Source organism: Nerophis ophidion, linkage group LG04, assembly GCF_033978795.1.
Source record: "Nerophis ophidion isolate RoL-2023_Sa linkage group LG04, RoL_Noph_v1.0, whole genome shotgun sequence".
NCBI classification, from domain to species: Eukaryota; Metazoa; Chordata; class Actinopteri; order Syngnathiformes; family Syngnathidae; genus Nerophis; species Nerophis ophidion.
Window position 1 is genome coordinate 31379790 of NC_084614.1, and position 19410 is coordinate 31399199.

Genomic DNA, 19410 nt, shown 5'->3' on the forward strand with positions numbered 1-19410 from the left:
TGTGTGTGTGTGTGTGTGTGTGTGTGTGTGTGTTCGTGTGTATGCTGCTTGGTCGCTGCAGCTCCCACGCGTGGAAGCAAGAATGACACCAGCGCTTCCTCGCATCCAGACAGCCTGAGCATTAGGACACATTTGCCTCACCGCTATCTTTAAAAGCCTACACCATGGCTCCTCTGAAGGCTCCTCCACAGACCCAATTGCTCCTCGCAGTTTTTACGTTCAGTGCACTGTGGGGGTTTGTGCTTGCCATCACCCGCTACTCCATTCCGGAGGAGATGGAAGAAGGTTCCTTTGTTGCAAACCTGGCCACCGATTTGGGTCTGGATGTGCGCAGCATGGTGGAACGGCAAGCAAAGCTGGATGTCATTCACAGCAAGAATTACCTCGACATCAACAAAGAAACCGGGGATCTGATCATCCGCGAGAAGATCGACCGGGAAAGCATCTGCATGACAAAAACCACCTCATGCTTTCTGAAAATGGATGTCATACTAGAAAACCCCATTCGTATTTTCAACATCGAACTGGAGATCATGGACATCAATGACAACGCTCCAGTGTTTCGGAGGAAGACCATTTATTTGGATGTTTCCGAGGCAACCCCTCCCGGTGAGAGATTCTCATTAACAAATGCAGTCGATGCAGATGTTGGAGCTAATTCAATCAAGACTTATTATTTAAGCAAGAGCAAATACTTTAGCATTGACATTCAAACTGGCAGTGACGGCTCCAAATACGTTGATTTGGTTCTGAATGGCAATTTGGACCGGGAGGCAGGTGAAGTGCATGATCTAATTTTAACCGCCGTGGATGGAGGGGTTCCTCCCCGCTCAGGTACAGCCAGTATCATTATTAATGTGCTGGATATCAATGACAACGCCCCCTTGTTCAGTCAACCCGTATTTGAAGTCAATGTTTCAGAAAACACTGTTGCAGGGACTGTGGTAATGACCTTAAATGCAACAGATTTAGATGAAGGCACAAACGCCCAGTTGTTGTATTCCTACACGCTTTACACTTCTGAGAAGACACAGGAACTCTTTTCACTTGACCCAAATTCCGGCGAGATCAAAGTAAAGGGCGTGATCGATTTTGAAGAGAGTCAAAATTTTGAGATGCACATCCAAGCCCAGGACAGAGGGGCGACCCAGCTGTCAGGGCAATGTAAGGTGATGGTGTCCATCACGGATTTGAACGACAACTATCCTGAGCTGACCATCAAGTCTCTAAAAAGCGCTGTGACGGAGAATGCCGCTGTGGGGACGCTGATCGCGGTGGTAAGCGTCCAGGACAGGGACTCCGGCCGCAACGGGCAAGTGGAGCTCACTTTAAGTCAGCAGGAAATCCTCCCTTTCACCCTGAATCAATCCTCAGAGGGTTACTTTGAGCTGCTGATTTCAAAACCACTGGATAGGGAGATACAGAGTAAATATGAAATAACACTGAGAGTGTCGGATAAAGGGTCGCCGCCACTGACTGAAAGCGAGACCTTCACTTTAGAGATCCATGATATCAATGACAATGCACCCACATTCCCTCAGTCCTTCTACACCATCCACGTCATGGAGAATAATCTGCCAGGGGCCCTGCTGACATCTCTGAGCGCGTTTGACCCGGATCTGAATGAGAACCAGTACTTGGTGTATTTCATAATGGAGAAGGAGATAGTGAACACATCCGTGTCAATGCTGTTCTCCATCAATCCAGAGAATGGAGACCTTTATGCGTTGAAGACATTTGACTATGAAAGAGAGCGGGAATATCTTTTCCATATTGAGGCCAGGGACTCAGGTGTTCCTCCATTGAGCAGTAATGTGACGGTTCACATCATCATTCTGGACCAAAATGACAACACCCCTGTCATAGTGTCGCCATGGCGGGCACAGGGGTCTGTTGTCGAAGAGGTTATACCAAGGTCCACAGATAAGGGACATTTAGTGGCCAAAGTGATTGCCATCGATGCTGACTCCGAGCAAAACGCCCGGGTCACATATCAGCTCTTGCAAATCACTGACACAAGCCTCTTCAGTCTTGATCAATACAACGGCGAGATTCGGACAACAAGAATGTTCAGCTACAGAGACCCCCGGCAACAGCGTCTTGTCATCGTGGCGAAAGACAACGGCGACCCTGCTCTGTCCGCCACAGTCACCATTAAAATATCCACAGTGGAAAATGCAATGGCCTTTTCAGAGACGACAGAGTTGCCACTAGAGTATGACGTCTTCACAGACCTGAACTTGTATTTAGTCATCGGTTTAGGGGCTGTTTCCTTCTTGCTGCTTATCACCATCTTAGTTATTATTGTGCTCAAGTGTCAAAAACCAAAGCCGAAGGCCATCAAGATACCTCCCGTTAATAGGAACAGTGTGATCAGCAGGAATAGTGTGATCAGCCAGAGGAGCTCCACAATTGCTGACTCCACCTTGATCTCCAGCGATGCCTACTGGTACAGTCTGTTCCTCGCAGAGACCAGGAAAGGCAAAGTCGTCGTAAGACAGCCCATAATACCCAAAGGAGCCGGCTACTTTGTGTCCAGTATACCCAGGAGCTTAGGGCCAAGTGAGACCACGGAGTCCAGAGCATCCACACTGGAGGTACCTACCTATGAGATGTAACTTATAGCATTATGCTCGTGTTATTTTTAGTCAAAACTAGAAAACTACCATAATTCCAAAAGTTTCTAAACACGCCTTGTCAGCACATTTTGTACATTTCATACTCCACAAAACTTACTAGTGGAAGTAATTGTGTTTTTAATAATGTTAACCAAGCCATTAATAGTAATTTGTTAAAATCAAACATGTTTCTAAATAACATCTTAATGTATTTATTAGGGTTGTTCGGTATACCGGTACTAACAAAGTACCACGATACTAATTGATTGAAATCGGTACTATACTGCCTTTGAAAAGTACCAATACCTTTCTTTCATCAGAATGCCGCTGTGCGGTGGTGACTACAGAGCCGAGGCACATGATGTTGAGTGTTTCAAAACGCACACACAAAGTGCATACAAGCAATAACATCTTGGAGAGGAGGAATGGCAAAAAACAACAATTTATTTTGGTTAATAAAGAGTGTGCGTGAAACGCAATATAGAGATATTTGGGCTTCAAAACTAATGGTCAAGGTGATACTTTAAACACGGAAGCACTGCGTTTCAAGTGTTGCTTTAAAACACGCCTCGCCAAATGTGGCGATTAGTATGACCACCTTTGCTTCAAACTTAGGTAAACATTTAAACAATAAGCATTCATATCTGCACAAGGAGCTATAAAGAATGACATGTAACAACGTAGTTGTTGCACCTGTCCTGCTGTTCGGCTCCGGTGCAGAGACCAGTAGAGGAGCACAGGGGAGACGTTCCCTTCAGTTCACTTTACCTCGCAATGTGTCTGCTAAGATCCGCTTTTTGGTCAGAATTCGAGGCCGCCGATTTGTGACGATCTGGTTGCTTTATTATTAGTTTTGCAGGACACAACCAGACCCATTAATCACTTTACTGCGCAGTGCACGCGCTCCTCCCTCTCTCTCCTCGCCCACCTCCCTCTCTGTCCTCGCCCACACACTCACTGACGTCACTCAGCAAACACATTGACATTCTCGCAAAAAAGCATACTGTACGTTCATAAGATACATAACATGTAGATTCGTAGACGCGCACACAGATGCTTGGCTTGATGCCAAATATTAACAGACCGCCCATCTATTGTCAATCAGTGCAATTAAAATGACTGAATTTGGTTATGAATTGCTACAATTTGTGTTTTATCTTTAACAAATGTATGTTTTACCTGCGACATGGCTTATCTGGGTAAATTTATCCATAGTTTTGCTTTTAGTACTTACTAATAATTGTATTTTTCTTAAAACACATAGCAGGACTGGCACCCATAAATCAGGAAGCATTTAACTTAATGTGAGTAAAGTTTTTTTTTTTTATTATAATCTAATATAATTTTTGATTATGGCAGACTGTATGTAATATGGAAAATTGTAAATTGATCTTTGAGTGCAACAAGAAAAACACAATGTGTTTAATCATGCCCTTTAATTTATATTTCAACCTTTCTAAAAGTGTTCTTTGAGTGTAATAGGAAACATATATTTATTGTATTGTAAGATTTTCTGTTAACATGAAGCCAAAAATGACTCTTTTTAGTAGTTACTTTTATTTGGAAAAGTATCAAAGTATCAAAATGTATTGATATACATTTTGGTACCGGTACCAAATTATTGGTATCGGGACAACTCTAGTATGTTGTACAAACCACGTTTCCATATGAGTTAAGAAATTGTGTTAGATGTAAATATAAACGCAATACAATGATTTGCAAATCATTTTCAACCCATATTCAGTGGAATATGCGACAAAGACAACATATTTGATGTTCAAACTGATAAACGATTTTTTTTTTGCAAATAATCATTAACTTTAGAATTTGATGCCAGCAACACGGGACAAAGAAATTGGGAAAGGTGGCTTCACGGTGGGAGAGGGGTTAGTGCGTCTGCCTCACAATACGAAGGTCCTGCAGTCCTGGGTTCAAATCCAGGCTCGGGATCTTTCTGTGTGGAGTTTGCATGTTCTCCTCGTGAATGCATGGGTTCCCTCCGGGTACTCCGGCTTCCTCCCACTTCCAAAGACATGCACCTGGGGATAGGTTGATTGGCAACACTAAATTGGCCCTAGTGTGTGAATGTGAGTTTGTCTATCTGTGTTGGCCCTGCGATGAGGTGGCGACTTGTCCAGGGTGTACCCCGCCTTCCGCCCGATTGTAGCTGAGATAGGCGCCAGCGCCCCCCGCGACCCCAAAAAGGGATTAAGCGGTAGAAAATGGATGGATGGATGGGCAATAAATACTGATAAAGTTGGGGGATGCTCATCAAACACTTATTTGGAACATCCCACAGGTGTGCAGGCTAATTGGGAACAAGTGGGTGCCATGATTGGGTATAAAAACAGCTTCCAAAAAAAAATGCTTAGACTTTCACAAGAAAGGATGGGGCGAGGTACACCCCTTTGTCCACAACTGCGTGAGCAAAGAGTTAAACAGTTTAGGAACAACGTTTCTCAAAGTGCAATTGCAAGAAATTTAGGGATTTCAACATCTACGGTCCATAATATCATCAAAAGCTTCAGAGAATCTAGAGAAATCACTTCACGTAAGCGGCATGGCCGGAAACCAACATTGAATGACTGTGACCTTCGATCCCTCAGACGGCACTGTATCAAAAACCGACATCAATCTCTGAAGGATGTCACCATATGAGCTCAGGAACACATCAGAAAACCACTGTGACTAAATACGGTTCGTCGTGTAAGTGCAAGTTAAAGCTCTACTATGCAAAGCGAAAGCCATTTGTCAACAACATCCAGAAACGCCACCGGCTGCTCTGGGCCTGTGATCATCTAAGATGGACTGATGCAAAGTGGAAAAGTGTTTCGTGGTCTGACAAGTCCATATTTCAAATAGTTTTTGGAAATATTCAACATCGTCTCATCCGGACCAAAGGGGAAACTAACCATTATTGACGCAAAGTTCCAAAGCCAGCATCTGTGATGGTATGGGGGTGCATTAGTGCCAAGGCATGGGTAACTTACACATCTGTGAAGGCACCATTAATGCTGAAAGGTGCATACAGGTTTTGGAACAACATATGCTGCCATCTAAGAGCCGTCTTTTTCATGGACGCCCCTGCTTATTTCAGCAAGACAATGCCAAGCCACATTCAGCATGTGTAACAACAGAGTGGCTTCGTAGTAAAAGAGTGCGGGTACTTTCCTGGCCCGCCTGCTGTCGAGAACTGTCTCCCATCTAAAATGTGTGGCGCATGATGAAGCGTAAAATACAACAGCGGAGACCCCGGACTGTTGAACGACTGAAGCTTTCTCTACATAAAACAAGAATGGGATGATTCCACTTTCAAAGCGTCAACAATTAGCTTCCTCATTTCCCAAACGTTTATTGAGTGTTGTAAAAAGAAAAGGTGATGTAACACAGTGGTGAACATGCCCTTCCCCAACTACTTTGGCACGTGTTGCAGCCATGAAATTCTAAGTTAATTATTATTTGCAAAAAAAATTAAAGTTTATGAGTTTGAACATCAAATATCTTGTCTTTGTTGTGCATTCAATTGAATAAGGGTTGAAAAGGATTTGCAAATCATTGTATTCTGTTTATATTTACATCTAACACATATTCCCAACTCATATGGAAACGGGGTTTGCATAATAACTTTCATAGCAAGGGTTTCTAGCCAAATGCAACAAAAAAAAAATCTAGTAAAGAAGGGTATCCCAATTTTATTTTTGGAGCGTAAGCCAAATAAAATTTTTCCCCCAAGTCCCAAAAAGTTTGGTGTTGGATTAGGAGAGTCAAAAATAACAAGATAACTGTGATTAATTACAAAAAAATAATGTATTATTCATGTATAAACACAGTTTAATTGAAGTGTGAGAAATATCCGTTCATTCTCTGTTCAGAGATGGAAGGAGCTCAACATATTTATTAAATTAGCTGCAGATCGTTGACACCGATGACACGACACAGATATTTGGTCATACATCTTAGCTAGTTGAACATTGGCATAATAAGTAGGGTGTATCAGCTTGCACTGCATTGAATAAGGCTGTGTCTGGCACAAATAAAATACTTATGAACTTTTCTCCTCCCAAAGTGACTGAATTGAATTTCGACACTCAGGACTCAAAAGAATAACATGGTTATAAGTATGTGTAATTGATCCTTTTTAAAGTTGAAAGCAGTGTTACAAAACACATTTTAAACTGTGTCAGTCGGTAAATCCGGAAACCCAGGGAAAGCATTACTAATAAAACTGCGAATCTGTAGATATCTAAAAAAGTGTTGATTGGAGTGAACATTTATCACAAAGCTGCTGGAAAGAGGCAACAGTGTTGTCAAAGTATGCATCTTTAATGTTGTTGATCCCCAAACTTGACCATCTCTAAAAGGCACTCTCTACAAACCCTGTTTCCATATGACTTGGGAAATTGTGTTAGATGTAAATATAAACGGAAGACAATGATTTGCAAATCCTTCTCAACCCATATTCAATTGAATGCACTACAAAGACAAGATGTTTGATGTTTTTTGCAAATAATAATAATTAACTTAGAATGTCATGGCTGTAACAGTAGTTGGGAAAGGGCATGTTCACCACTGTGTTACACCACCTTTTCTTTTAAAAACACTCAATAAACGTTTGGGAACTGAGGAAAATAATTGTTGAAGCTTTGAAAGTGGAATTCTTTCTCGTTCTTGTTTTATGTAGAGCTTTAGTCCTTCAACAGTCCGGGGTCTCAGCTGTCGTATTTTACGCTTCATAATGCGCCACACATTTTAGATGGGAGACAGGTTTGGACTGCAGGCGGGCCAGGAAAGTACGCACACTCTTTTACTACAAAACCACGCTGTTGTAACACATGGCTTGGCATGTCTTTCTGAAATAAGGAGGGGCGTCCATGATAACGTTGCTTAGATGACAACATATGTTGCTCCAAAACCTGTATGGACCATTCAACATTAATGGTCCCTTCACAAATGTGTAAGTTACCCATGCCTTGGGCACTAATACACCCCCATACCATCACAGATGCTGGCTTTGGAACTTTGCGCCTATAACAATCCGTATGGTTATTTTCCTCTTTGTTCTGGAGGACACCACTTCCAGACTTTCCTAATATAATTTGAAATGTGGACTCGTCAGACCACAGAACACTTTCCCACTTTGCATCAGTCTATCTTAGATGAGCTCGGGCACAGCGAAGCCAGCGGCGTTCCTTGGTGTTGTTAATAAATGGGTTTTGCTTTGCATAGCAGAGTTTTAACTTGCACTTACAGCTGTAGCAACCAACTGTAGTTACTGACAGTGGTTTTATGAAGTGTTCCTGAGCCCATGTGGTGATATCCTTTACACATTGATGTCAGTTTTTGATTAAGTACCGCCTGAGAGGTCAAAGGTCCGTAATATCATCGCTTACGTGCAGTGATTTCTCCAGATTATCTGAACCTTTTGATGATTTTGCGGACCGTAGATGGTAAAATCCCAAAATTCCTTGCAATAGCTCGTTGAGAAATCCTGTTCTAAAACTGCCCCATCCTTTCTTGTGAATTATCACTATTTATTGCCACCTTTCCCAACTTCTTTGTCACGTGTTGCTGGCATCAAAATCTAAAGTTAATGATTATTTGCACAAAAAAAAAATTTCATCAGTTTGAACATCAAATATGTTTTCTTTGTAGCATATTCAACTGAATATGGGTTGAAAATGTTTTGCAAATCATTGTATTCCATTTATATTAAATCTAACACAATTTCCCAACTCATATGGAAACAGGGTTTGTACAAGAGAGGGGGGCAAAACATGATTAGCATTAGCAAGACTAGAAATAGTATGTAAGCCAAAATAGCGCTTAAACTGAACCCAAATTCAGAATTAAGTTTTTGCGATCTGATTTTTCGTAAAGAGCAGCACAGTGGCAGAGGGGTTAGTGCGTCTGCCTCATAATACGAAGGTCCTGAGTAGTCCTGGGTTCAATCCCGGGCTCGGGATCTTTCTCTGTGGAGTTTGCATGTCCTCTCTGTGACTGCATGGGTTCCCTTCGGGTACTCCGGCTTCCTCCCACTTCCAAAGACATGCACCTGGGGATAGGTTGATTGGCAACACTAAATTGGCCCTAGTGTGTGAATGTGAGTGTGAATGTTGTCTGTCTGTCTGTGTTGGCCTTGCGATGAGGTGGCGACTTGTCCAGGGTGTACTCCGCCTCCCGCCTGATTGTAGCTGAAATAGGCACCCGTGCCCCCCGCGACCCTAAAGGGAATAAGCGGTAGAAAATGGGTGGATGGGATTTTTCGTAAAAGCGGAAGTCGATGCGTGGATGGGAGAGCAAACCAGAGCCATGAGAGATACTGGTTTAGTTGAATTAGCCACCATAACCAACCATATTGAAGAATTCTAATGCTGGTGGCCCAGTGGTTCTTGTAAGACAGTTTGACAATAAAATCCATTTGTGCCAAAATATTGGAGTTTTTTTTTACAGATTATTTAAATCATGCAATCAAGTGATTCACTGTGATTAACTAATCTGACTTTAAAAAATGTAATCGTTTGACAGTAACATTAAAAACATTTACAAACCAGGGGTAACCTTTAGTGCAGTTAACACAATGTGCTGACAAGACAACTAAATGGTGTGTGCAGGAACTTTTGTAACTACGGTTGCCAAGCCATTTACAGTAACTAATTAAAATTAATTAGAATTAAAATTCTAAATAGCATAATAATGTATGTTTTATAATAACTTGGATGACAAGAGTTGTGAACCAATACATACTTTACTGCAGTGGTCCCAAACCACCGGGCCGCAGACCAGGCCGCGGCTCGATTGGTACCGGGCAGCAGAATATATATATATATAAATATGTATATATATATATATATATATATATATATATATATATATATATATATATATATATATATATATATATATATATATATATATATTTTTTTTTTTTTTATTAAATCAACATAAAAAACACAAGGTACACTTACAATTAGTGCTCCAACCCAAAAAAACCTCCCTTTTTCATGACAAAAAAAAAAACTATGATGAACCAGTACTAAGAAAGGAACAAAGTGGAACTAAATACAACTAATTAGGTGTGCTGGAAAGACAAGGAACACGTTAAAGGTGCTGAAAACTTAGAGATCAGAAAGGAAACACAACCAAAATAAGAGCACCAGCTAGGACAGAAAATTATAGCAAACAGAAAAATCAAGAACAAAGTCCAACATGTCATGTCGGTTAATGACATAGAAGTTAAAAAGGGAATATAACAAAATAAAAGTGATGTTGTTCATACTAAGTGTAGCAAGACAACAATGTACAAACCCCGTTTCCATATGAGTTGGGGAATTGTGTTAAATGTAAATATAAACAGAATACAATGATTTGCAAATCATTTTCAACCCATATTCAATTGAATATGGGTTTTTTTAATTATTATTTTTATATTTTTATTAAATCAACATAAAAAACACAAGGTACACTTACAATTAGTGCACCAACCCCCCAAAAAAATCCCTTTTTCCGCGGGACAAATTATGAAGCGTTGACCGGACCGCAGCTACAAAAAGGTTGGGGACCACTGCTTTACTGTAGCCACCCTTTTTTCTTTTTTTCGGACACAAAAAAGACCAGAAATACTTGGCATCGACACAATTCAAAGAAAGAAAAATGATCTCCAATACAGTTATCATTTGGAGAAAAAAACACATTAGTAATGTTAACAAAAATAAACAAAACAAAAGATATTGTGTATCCCAAAAAGAGCAAGAAGAAGTAAAGCTTATAATGTGCATCCTGCCCATCACTTACGCATAATCATCTCATTGTTGATCAACAATACAATAAATACATAATGACCTGATATATAACAATATTCAATATATCATTACAAGACACATATCATATATACTAGGGCTGCAATGAATAATCGATTGGAGCTTCGATTTAGATACCGTTGCTTTGATTTTTTGGACCATACGGCGCACCGAATTATAATGCGCACGGCCGATGAGTGTTTCTTTTCAGGTCTATTTTCATATAAAAGGCACACCGTGCACTTAATAAGTCATGTTATGATTTTTTTTCTACATTTAAAACATTTTATTGTGCTGTACATAAAATATGTAATGGTAGTTCTTTGGTTGAAATGTTGCATATATTATGTTTTGTAGACCATTTTCAAGCCGCTTTCTGACCGTCTTTTCGGGATGCGCCGTTTTGTGGGCGGGTCTTATTTATGTGGCTCCACTTTTACAGCATTTTCTCCCCGTCATCTTTGTTGTACAGATAGTTTTAGCGCTTCCATTGCAAATCTACTGACATTTATATAATATAACTATATTAGAAATGGCAACAGCCGAGGATACATTTTCAGGACTCATGCAGATCCCAATTACACAACAGCAGGTACCAATATGTAAGAAAAGTTTGTTTTGCATAATAGGTCAAGACAAAACGCCACATAATAAGTCTCCTCATAAGTGCCATTTTGGGGGGTCTGTATACACATCCCATAATGTTACATATTTGTTAAAAAACAGCACGTCTGACTACCAAAGTCGTATGCAATGTTCTATATACTCAATGAAACGTGATCGACTCGCTTGCTAACCTGTACTTGCTAGAGTCATTCATAGAACAGGCGACAGCCTGCAGTGTACAGTATCTCGTATGTGTGACTGCCATCTACTGGTCAAACTTATCACTACACCATGTACCAAATAAAATTGCTATGCGGTCGGTCAGCACAACCAGAATTAATCCATATATTAAGCACACTGGGTTACAAGGCGTTTTTGAGAAAATTAAATGATGGCAAGTGTGTCTTTTAGTGCAAAAAATATAGTAATCGTTAAATGATAATACATGAATAATAAACCCTCAATACTGTAACTCTGTCACAATCTATTTTTGTCAAACAATGGTAGCAACCAAACAAAATAGAAAGTCAATACAAATTCCATTGGGTGACAAAACACCCTATTTTGGATATCGTATGCATTAATTTGTGACCCTGAACACATAAAACAGTACCTAGGAAATGGACAGGGGTGAAACCATCATCCAGGCAGGGGGTAAACATGTGATTAACAAACAGACCTGATCACGTTGTTAATGATTAGAGTATTGAAAAGAGAAAAGAGCCCACAAGCAATCACGTTGAATAATTAGGTCAAACTAATAACCCCCCCCTTACACACACACACACACACACACACACACACACACACACACACACACACACACACACACACACCCAAACCCACTCAGATAATGTTCCACTGTCCGATGTGTAATGTAGGTCATTTCTCCCAGATGTATGTCGCAGTACTTTATAGTGGGAGAGCGGCAGGACTTGAAAGAATGCAGACATGGTACGGTTCTCTTCAAGGACAAGATGTGCTAAATGAGCTGTATAATGCAAGAAGTCTGGTGCATCTTAAGCCCATCTGTAGAATGGTTCAATACAATCGCTTTTTCCGAAATAAAAATAATCCATCGCTATCATAAAACCTTAACTCATATCTAATAAGTTATTTATCTTTAATATCAACATGTAAAAAATGTACCCGATTTTAACAATGAATGTGAAATTTCAACGTTCCAAAATGGACACACACAGAAAAAAAACATCAACATGATAAAACACTGTACTTTAATTTGTTTAATAATTGGTGACAAATTGGCTTCAACGAATAATCGATTAACTGTACACTGTAGAAAAATATAATTTCAAATAAGTTTAAATTTATACTCTGTTGCTTCGGTTAATCATTCAATGAGTGTAACTGACAAACGTTTATAAAATCAGGGCCTCATAGAGTGCATTAACTTTAAAATGGCAGACATTGTTTCCACACGGCCTCTGCAATACAACTCACATGGGAGTGGTGGTTTGTGTGTTTGTGCGTGTGTGTGCGTGTGTGTGTGTGTGTGTGTGTGTGTGTGTGTGTGCGTGCGTGCATGCGTGCGTGCGTGCGTGCGTGCGTGCGTGCGTGCGTGCGTGCGTGCGTGTGTGTGTGTGTGCGTGTGTGGCAAAAAGTGGAGAGTTAAAAAAAACAAACTCAAAACATTTTATTAATGCAAGTGAAACCTAATAATGTGGATGTTTCAGGGACAATCGGAATGTAGGACCCGCTTCCCATCGATGCCCAATCAGAGGGTCTACTATCCACTTACAAAAACGCATCGTACTCTGATTTCGGATCAACATTTGCAGTAAGAGTGACTGATATAACACAAGCAGCTGCAAAAAATATCAAACAAGCTAAATAGTTCATGAGAGTTGTGTTTGCTCATCTTGCCGGTGGCTCCTTTTTTTATTCGCTCATTTAGAAATACAATCAAACAACAAAAAACCTAGCAAAACAGGATGAATAAAGAAAACAAAAAAAACAGCGTAAACAGAAAAAGCCCAAATTATATGTATGAATGTATGAGGTTGACAGGTGTGTAAATATGTACTGTATATGGAGTATCACTGTTGATGAAGTTTGTGCATTGTAAGTACATGTTTGACATACTCACTTATTGTCCAACTTGTCTCCTTCTTCTGTTCTGAAGTATTCAAAATGAAAGGAAGTCCAATCTACAACTGGAGGTTTGCTGGTTTCTATCTACATAACATAGGGCTTTCTGTTCAATCTGATTATATTCGACATACAGATCACATGTTTGTATTTTGAACTCAAATGTTCAATTAAAATTCATCAATTAACTGAAATCCTGTGATTGATGTTTCCCTTGATGAATCGTAGCCCCGCATTTGTCCAAATTGGGCCTCACTCACTCATCACTGAACACCCGCTTGGATGCCATTTTAAAAATGCTGTATTTAAATTGGCTCGGGTCTCAAGTGTGGAAACCTATCAGCTTACTGAGAGCGGGGATTAGAATGAAATTGGCTGCTGGTCAGAGTCGTGTTGTGCACATCTGGCCGGTTTGGCCAAACTTCAGGACAAAGTGATGGCCAGAATGTATATTATGATGCCTGCCTGTGCATGCTTTATCAACACGTATGGTGACTTTATTTTGCTGTTTTTGATTGGATTGATCAACACTATTTGCATGTTACCCCTAATTAGATTTTTTTCCCCACCATAACGATGCCAGTAACCAGTCACGATCCACTGTTGCATGAGTGGGGACTTTCTGTAATCTTCAGCATGCTCGTGTCGATCCTAATTCCATGTTCTGTTTCTCAACAGGCAACCAGAAGAAAACTGCCGTGATGTAATCATCTCTTCCTGGGACTCTTGGGCTCTTATATAAAATCTTCCTTCAGTCCCTCCAAGCCAACTCTTCTGTCCTCAAACTATCCAAATATCAGCCATTAATCATCACAGATCCTATCTTTCCGGCATGAATCTGCATGATTCTAAAACATACTTGATTTGGATCAAGAGGTGGAATTTTGAATACTATGGAGATGAAGCCTCATGCATTTTCACTTTTTTTTTTTTTTTGCAGGTTCTCTTTATTAAAGCTCAAACATTTAGTAGTGCTAAATACAAAACATGCCTAATCAATATGAGTCAGGGTCAACCTAATTCTTCAGTACAACTGAATTGTAGCTGGTCATCTCAATCATCCAGGCTTCAAATACTATATATTATTTTTTTGTGGCAATTTGATATCTCATATTGTACTCCTCTGTCACAAATGTGTAAAAATGCAAGAAAAAAAAAAATGGAAGAACATTTTTATACAATGTTTTGTAGGAGGAGCGTGTTGTGACGGCGGGGGGAGAAGCTCTGGTGGGCTTTGTGTCTCTGTGATATACTTGATAACATTTTGAATACTTCAAAAATATCAAGTGATTGGCATATGTGCTGTTAAAAATAACTTTTGGGGACAGAACTTCCATGGCGTTGGTAATGATTTATTCCTAAGGTACTTGGAATGAGTGATGAGGCTGCTCTAACACAATGTTGGATGAGAGGAACGATGATATTACGGACTGCGATGAGGTCAGAGTGGATTCAAAAACCATAGCACCACTTAAAAAAAATGTCACATAAAACACAGTCCATCTTTTTCCTATCGATTAAATAAGCTGGCAATAAAAATATTTTAATGATACATCCATCAATTTAAGTCAACAAGAGTTTTCAAATGTATTAATCTTGGTCATGAATGAATGAAAGTCAAGCCGAGGTATATTCATTTTCCACACTCTTTTATAGGTATTCCGTCTTAAATTTTAATGCTGCTTCCGTGAGCTTCTTCAAGGGCATTTTGTGTTGCATATGTGTGGTATGGTGGATTTGATGTTTTGGTATACTGTAGTTTTAAAAAAGAAACAATACTTTTCTCTTACTTTTTGACCTCTGAGGTGGCAAGGCTTTTGACAGTTCTACGAAACAAGGGGCTGATTAAAGCAAATCATTTGGATGCTAAATGATCAACTTCAATAACTAATAAGTATTTTATCAAGAGAACAAAGGTATGAAGATTTAAAAAAAAAAAAACTGTAAAATATGCACAAACGGTTAAGAGCATTCTCCAAAGCAACGCAATCAAGAGACTGTCAGCAAAACCGGTTTTACTACTTTTGCTTGGTATTTATGTGACATTCCTACATGTTTATAGTATTGGTCGGTAAGATGTTGGGAGGGATCTTTTACTTTGCATTTGTGCGTTCAATTTCTAAACCAGTCAAATTCTAAAGTGCACGTCATTGCACATCCGATAAGCTCTTTGCGTGCCTTCTGCATTGTAAAAAAATATATGTATATGACTTTTAAAGAATGAACTTATGGCATTTTGAGCTGTATTGTAACTCAACGTCCTCAGACAAGAATTTAGTAGGAAATCCAATGAAATGTTACACATTATATTTCATCATTGTGCAGAGAGCACATGCCAATACTGTGAACATTTAACAAAAAAATAAATAATGTAATCATTATATTTGAGTATGGTTTTGGTCATTTTGAATAACAAATCATAATTACAAGTCCAGTCGTGCGTCAACTGACAAGCTTAATTGCTTGTGTGACAGACCTCTTCTGGGTTTTTTTAAGCTGAGGTCTTTATTATTATGAATGGCATGCATTCAAATAAAGAATGACTGATTGCTACTTTTGTTTATGTACAGTAGTACCTCAACTTATGACCTAAATTGTTTCTGTGACGGAGCCTTTAACTCAAACCACTTCAATTTCCAATCCTCTCCCATTGAAATAAATAGACATCAATCTAATTGGTGGTAAAACAGCACAAATCTAACATGGAGCGTATCCCAGCTGCACTCGGAAACCTCCATGCCTTTTTAAAAAGAAAACTTTTGGATAAGAAATACTGTATAACAAATAATACAAATGAATGTACTACTAACCACTACAGTACTTTTATAAAGTAATGTCATAATAATAATAATACAGCATTTTTCTTGGAGACTGGACTATTACTGCATCTCCTTCCAGCTGCTTCTCCGTCAAACACACTATCCGCAGCCTTTCCACATTTTAAATTGATGTATACCTTTCCCATGATTGGATATCATTTTAATTTTTTTTTTTGCTGGTGTTAGACTCATTCTGCTTCACTATGGCGCAGACTAGCAGTGATATGCTAGAATTGGTTTGCCATGATTTTCTCTTGATAATTTCTTTCTTTAATTCATGGAAAATTATCCGCTTCTTCTTCTCACCGCTATTCTTCACACTCACTTTCTTGTTTTCATTGATTGGAAAACCAAAATGTGTCTATCTGTAGCGATGAGATAATGCTGGTAAAACAGATTGAACGTTTTGGGCGGATCTTACGGGGCTCACTGTGACATCTGCAGCACTACTAGTGGTGGAGATGCTGGTAACTCAAATGTTTGATTACAACTTAAAGCAATATAATTAGCCGAGCAACAGCTCTTATCTCAAACCACTCTTAAGTTGAAGTACCACTGTATTTTATTAATCACTTCTTCTGTTATTCTGGTTTTTTTTCTAAAAATTGTTTATTTTACTCAAAAAGTGGTTAATACACAGCGTTGTGGTCGGAGTGATCTTTGTTCGAATTGTTGTAAACTACCCAAGGTTTTTTGGTTGAAAAGCCAAGGATCGAGTCAAGTATTTTATATTTTTTAAATTATGCGTTAAAAAACATTTGACAATTAGGGTCAAATCATAGAAAAAACTAAGGTGCCAATGTATTTTGCTTTGTGCATAATCCTACTAAATTCTTGTGGGAACCGCCGCCAGAAAATGATGGTTATCCTTTGCCGAACTACTACAATGTATACTCAAACAACACAGACGTTGAAAGATAATGACTCCGCCTTTTGTTTTCCAAAACCAGTAGATGCATTTGGTGTACATGGAACCACTTTTTACCTTGTGTTTTTTTTATGAAGTAGACTTTTTGATATCTTCTGTAACTTCACTGTGATCAAATGGCACAGGGGGTGCTTGTTCTTGCTTAGTGTCGTCCTCACCTCGTGTCAATTTTTTTCCACCATCAGATTGTACGGTATGCTTGAGGATGACGACACATTCGGTCCACTCCCATCCCTTTTACAGTAGTAGATCAAAGACCGAATGGGAGAGAATGGCCTTGCTTTCTTTTCAAGTCCAGTTAATTGTCCAATTTTGATGTCGCTTATTTGGCTTTAATGTTCTGCTTGATCATGATAGTTTGAATAAAGATTTTTAAAATCGGTCTCTTTGCTGTGTCTCTCTGATGGAACACAAAGAACAATACAAAGTTATCACAAGTCAAAGACGTGCTCTCTCTGCCTGAACTTCCTTGTCACACACAATATTCTGACCCAGTTTCCCTTTGTGTTCATTCTTAGAAACCAAATGAGGGATTTGTGCTTCCACTTCGACATGCAGGAGCACACAAACGTGAGCTTGGCCGGGACTAGCAGAGGTCCATACAGTAGAGTTACTGCATGCTTTGCTTCTTGATTTACTATGTCTTCCTGTTAAGAAAAAAAATAAAGCATGTCAAGTTATGTACAGGACTACGTTTTGTATGATAATTGTTTATGTTGCACAAGTGATGAACTAAAGGTTACACGCCTCTCAGCAGTACTTAGCTACAAAAGGACTTGAACTCCTCTGGATACTTGTCCATTAAAAGAATTGGAAGTAGGTCGTAGGGGGGAGTAAGCAGTGCACCTGTGGCTACATTTGTGCGTGCTGACTGTGCGTGCTGTGATGCGCTGTGTGCCATGGATTCTATCCACAGCGGTCTACATTTTCTCAACTGGAACTGGACCGACTTTACAGCCATGCAGCTGTGACAAGCAGGGGACTGACGTTGTCTTGCATGCCAGCCTTATATCTCCTGGTCCTAAAATGACCCTTCAAAGAGACTGCAAATTGATCCAAAATCAACAAGCACACTGTAACAATGATGCCCAAAGTAAGGCTCGCGGGGCCCCGTTGTGCCATTTCGTTTGGCCCGCCAAAGGGTGGCTACCTAATGTAATACACGTTCCTACTGACCTTTTCAAGATGCACAATTGTTGACGGAATGTCTGCAAGGCGACGCCGTAGAAAATAGTTAGTATATTTTACTGTGAAAACCTGGCAGCTCAGTTGCCATAAATTTACCGTAAAATCATCAGTGGTAACATTTTTCTATTTAGAGTAAAATGGGGAACGTCGATTTTGCGGTAAAAAAAAAAAGAAGTAGTGGTTCTGTCACCAAAATGTTGAGGTAAAAATAACAGTGGTACTGTTTTCCAATTTAGTAATGAACTGTAAAAAAATGTCCCTTCTGTAGATTTCACTGTAAAAAAAAAACTGGCAGCTCAGTCACCAGAAGTTGTTTTTATGTAAAAATTATAAATGGTTGTTAAAAGTAAAAAAAAGTTTATGTTTTTCAATGTGAAAGAAAAGTTTAAGTTAAAGTACCAATGATTGTCTCACACACACTAGATGTGGTGAAATTGATCTTCTGCATTCGACCCATCCCCTTGTTCACACCCTGGGAGGTGAGGGGAGCAGTGAGAAGCAGCGGTGGCCACGCTCAGGAATAATTTTTGGTGATTCAATCCCCAATTTCAACCCTTGATGCTGAGTGATAAGCTGGGAAGTAATGGGTCCCACAAAAAAGCACCACAGAAATCACGAAAGTGCCACCCCTTGTTGCACAGTCCCAAAGGGTTCCCAACCAAAAGGCAAATATATATATATATATATATATATATATATATATATATATATATATACATATATATATATATATATATATACATATATATATATATATATGTATATATATATATATATATATATGTATATATATATATATATATATACATATATATATATATATATGTATATATATATATATGTGTATATATATATATATATATATATATATATATATATATATATATATATATATATATATATATATATATATATATATATATATATATATATATATATATATATATATATGAAAACAAGAGGAAAAACAAAAGGATGACACAAGAGCACAGAGCTCCTGCCAAGAGCACCCACTACAGTGGTGCCATCTTGGGACAAAAAAAAAAAATCTCTACCACCTTATATTTACATACGGAATTATGACGCTGCCTTCCTCACTCGTGGTCCTATTGCATGGTAAATGTCACTATGTGGCTCATGGACCATTGGCACATTTTCACTTTGGCCCTTGGAGGCAAAATGTTTGGCCAACCCTGCTCTACTGTACTCTACAGTACTGTTTGGTTTGTGTGCCGCATGTTCCAGAAGGGAAGAGTTAAGTGAAAAGCAAAACAAGTCATTTTTGCTCATTGTGTGTCACTTCCAGAGGTGGGAATACTAGCCACAAATTGTACTCAAATAAAAGT

The 19410-nt window shown here is 39.1% G+C and overlaps 1 protein-coding gene across 3 annotated transcripts; it reads left to right on the top strand.

The window, feature by feature from the left end:
* LOC133551278 (protocadherin alpha-C2-like) lies at window positions 1–18708 on the top strand. 3 transcript variants are annotated; one of them, XM_061897830.1, is made up of 3 exons: window positions 3–2597; window positions 13164–13200; window positions 13808–17258. In XM_061897830.1, the coding sequence occupies exons 1-2, from the start codon at window positions 165–167 to the stop codon at window positions 13173–13175; spliced, it is 2445 nt and encodes an 814-aa protein (XP_061753814.1). In that variant the 5' UTR covers window positions 3–164; the 3' UTR covers window positions 13176–13200; window positions 13808–17258. The 3 variants fall into 3 exon arrangements, with proteins under 3 accessions (XP_061753812.1, XP_061753813.1, XP_061753814.1); XM_061897828.1 differs by lacking the exons at window positions 13164–13200; window positions 13808–17258 and adding an exon at window positions 17395–18708 and having other exon boundaries at window positions 1–2597; XM_061897829.1 differs by lacking the exon at window positions 13164–13200 and having other exon boundaries at window positions 2–2597.
* Window positions 18709–19410: the final 702 nt, after the last annotated feature.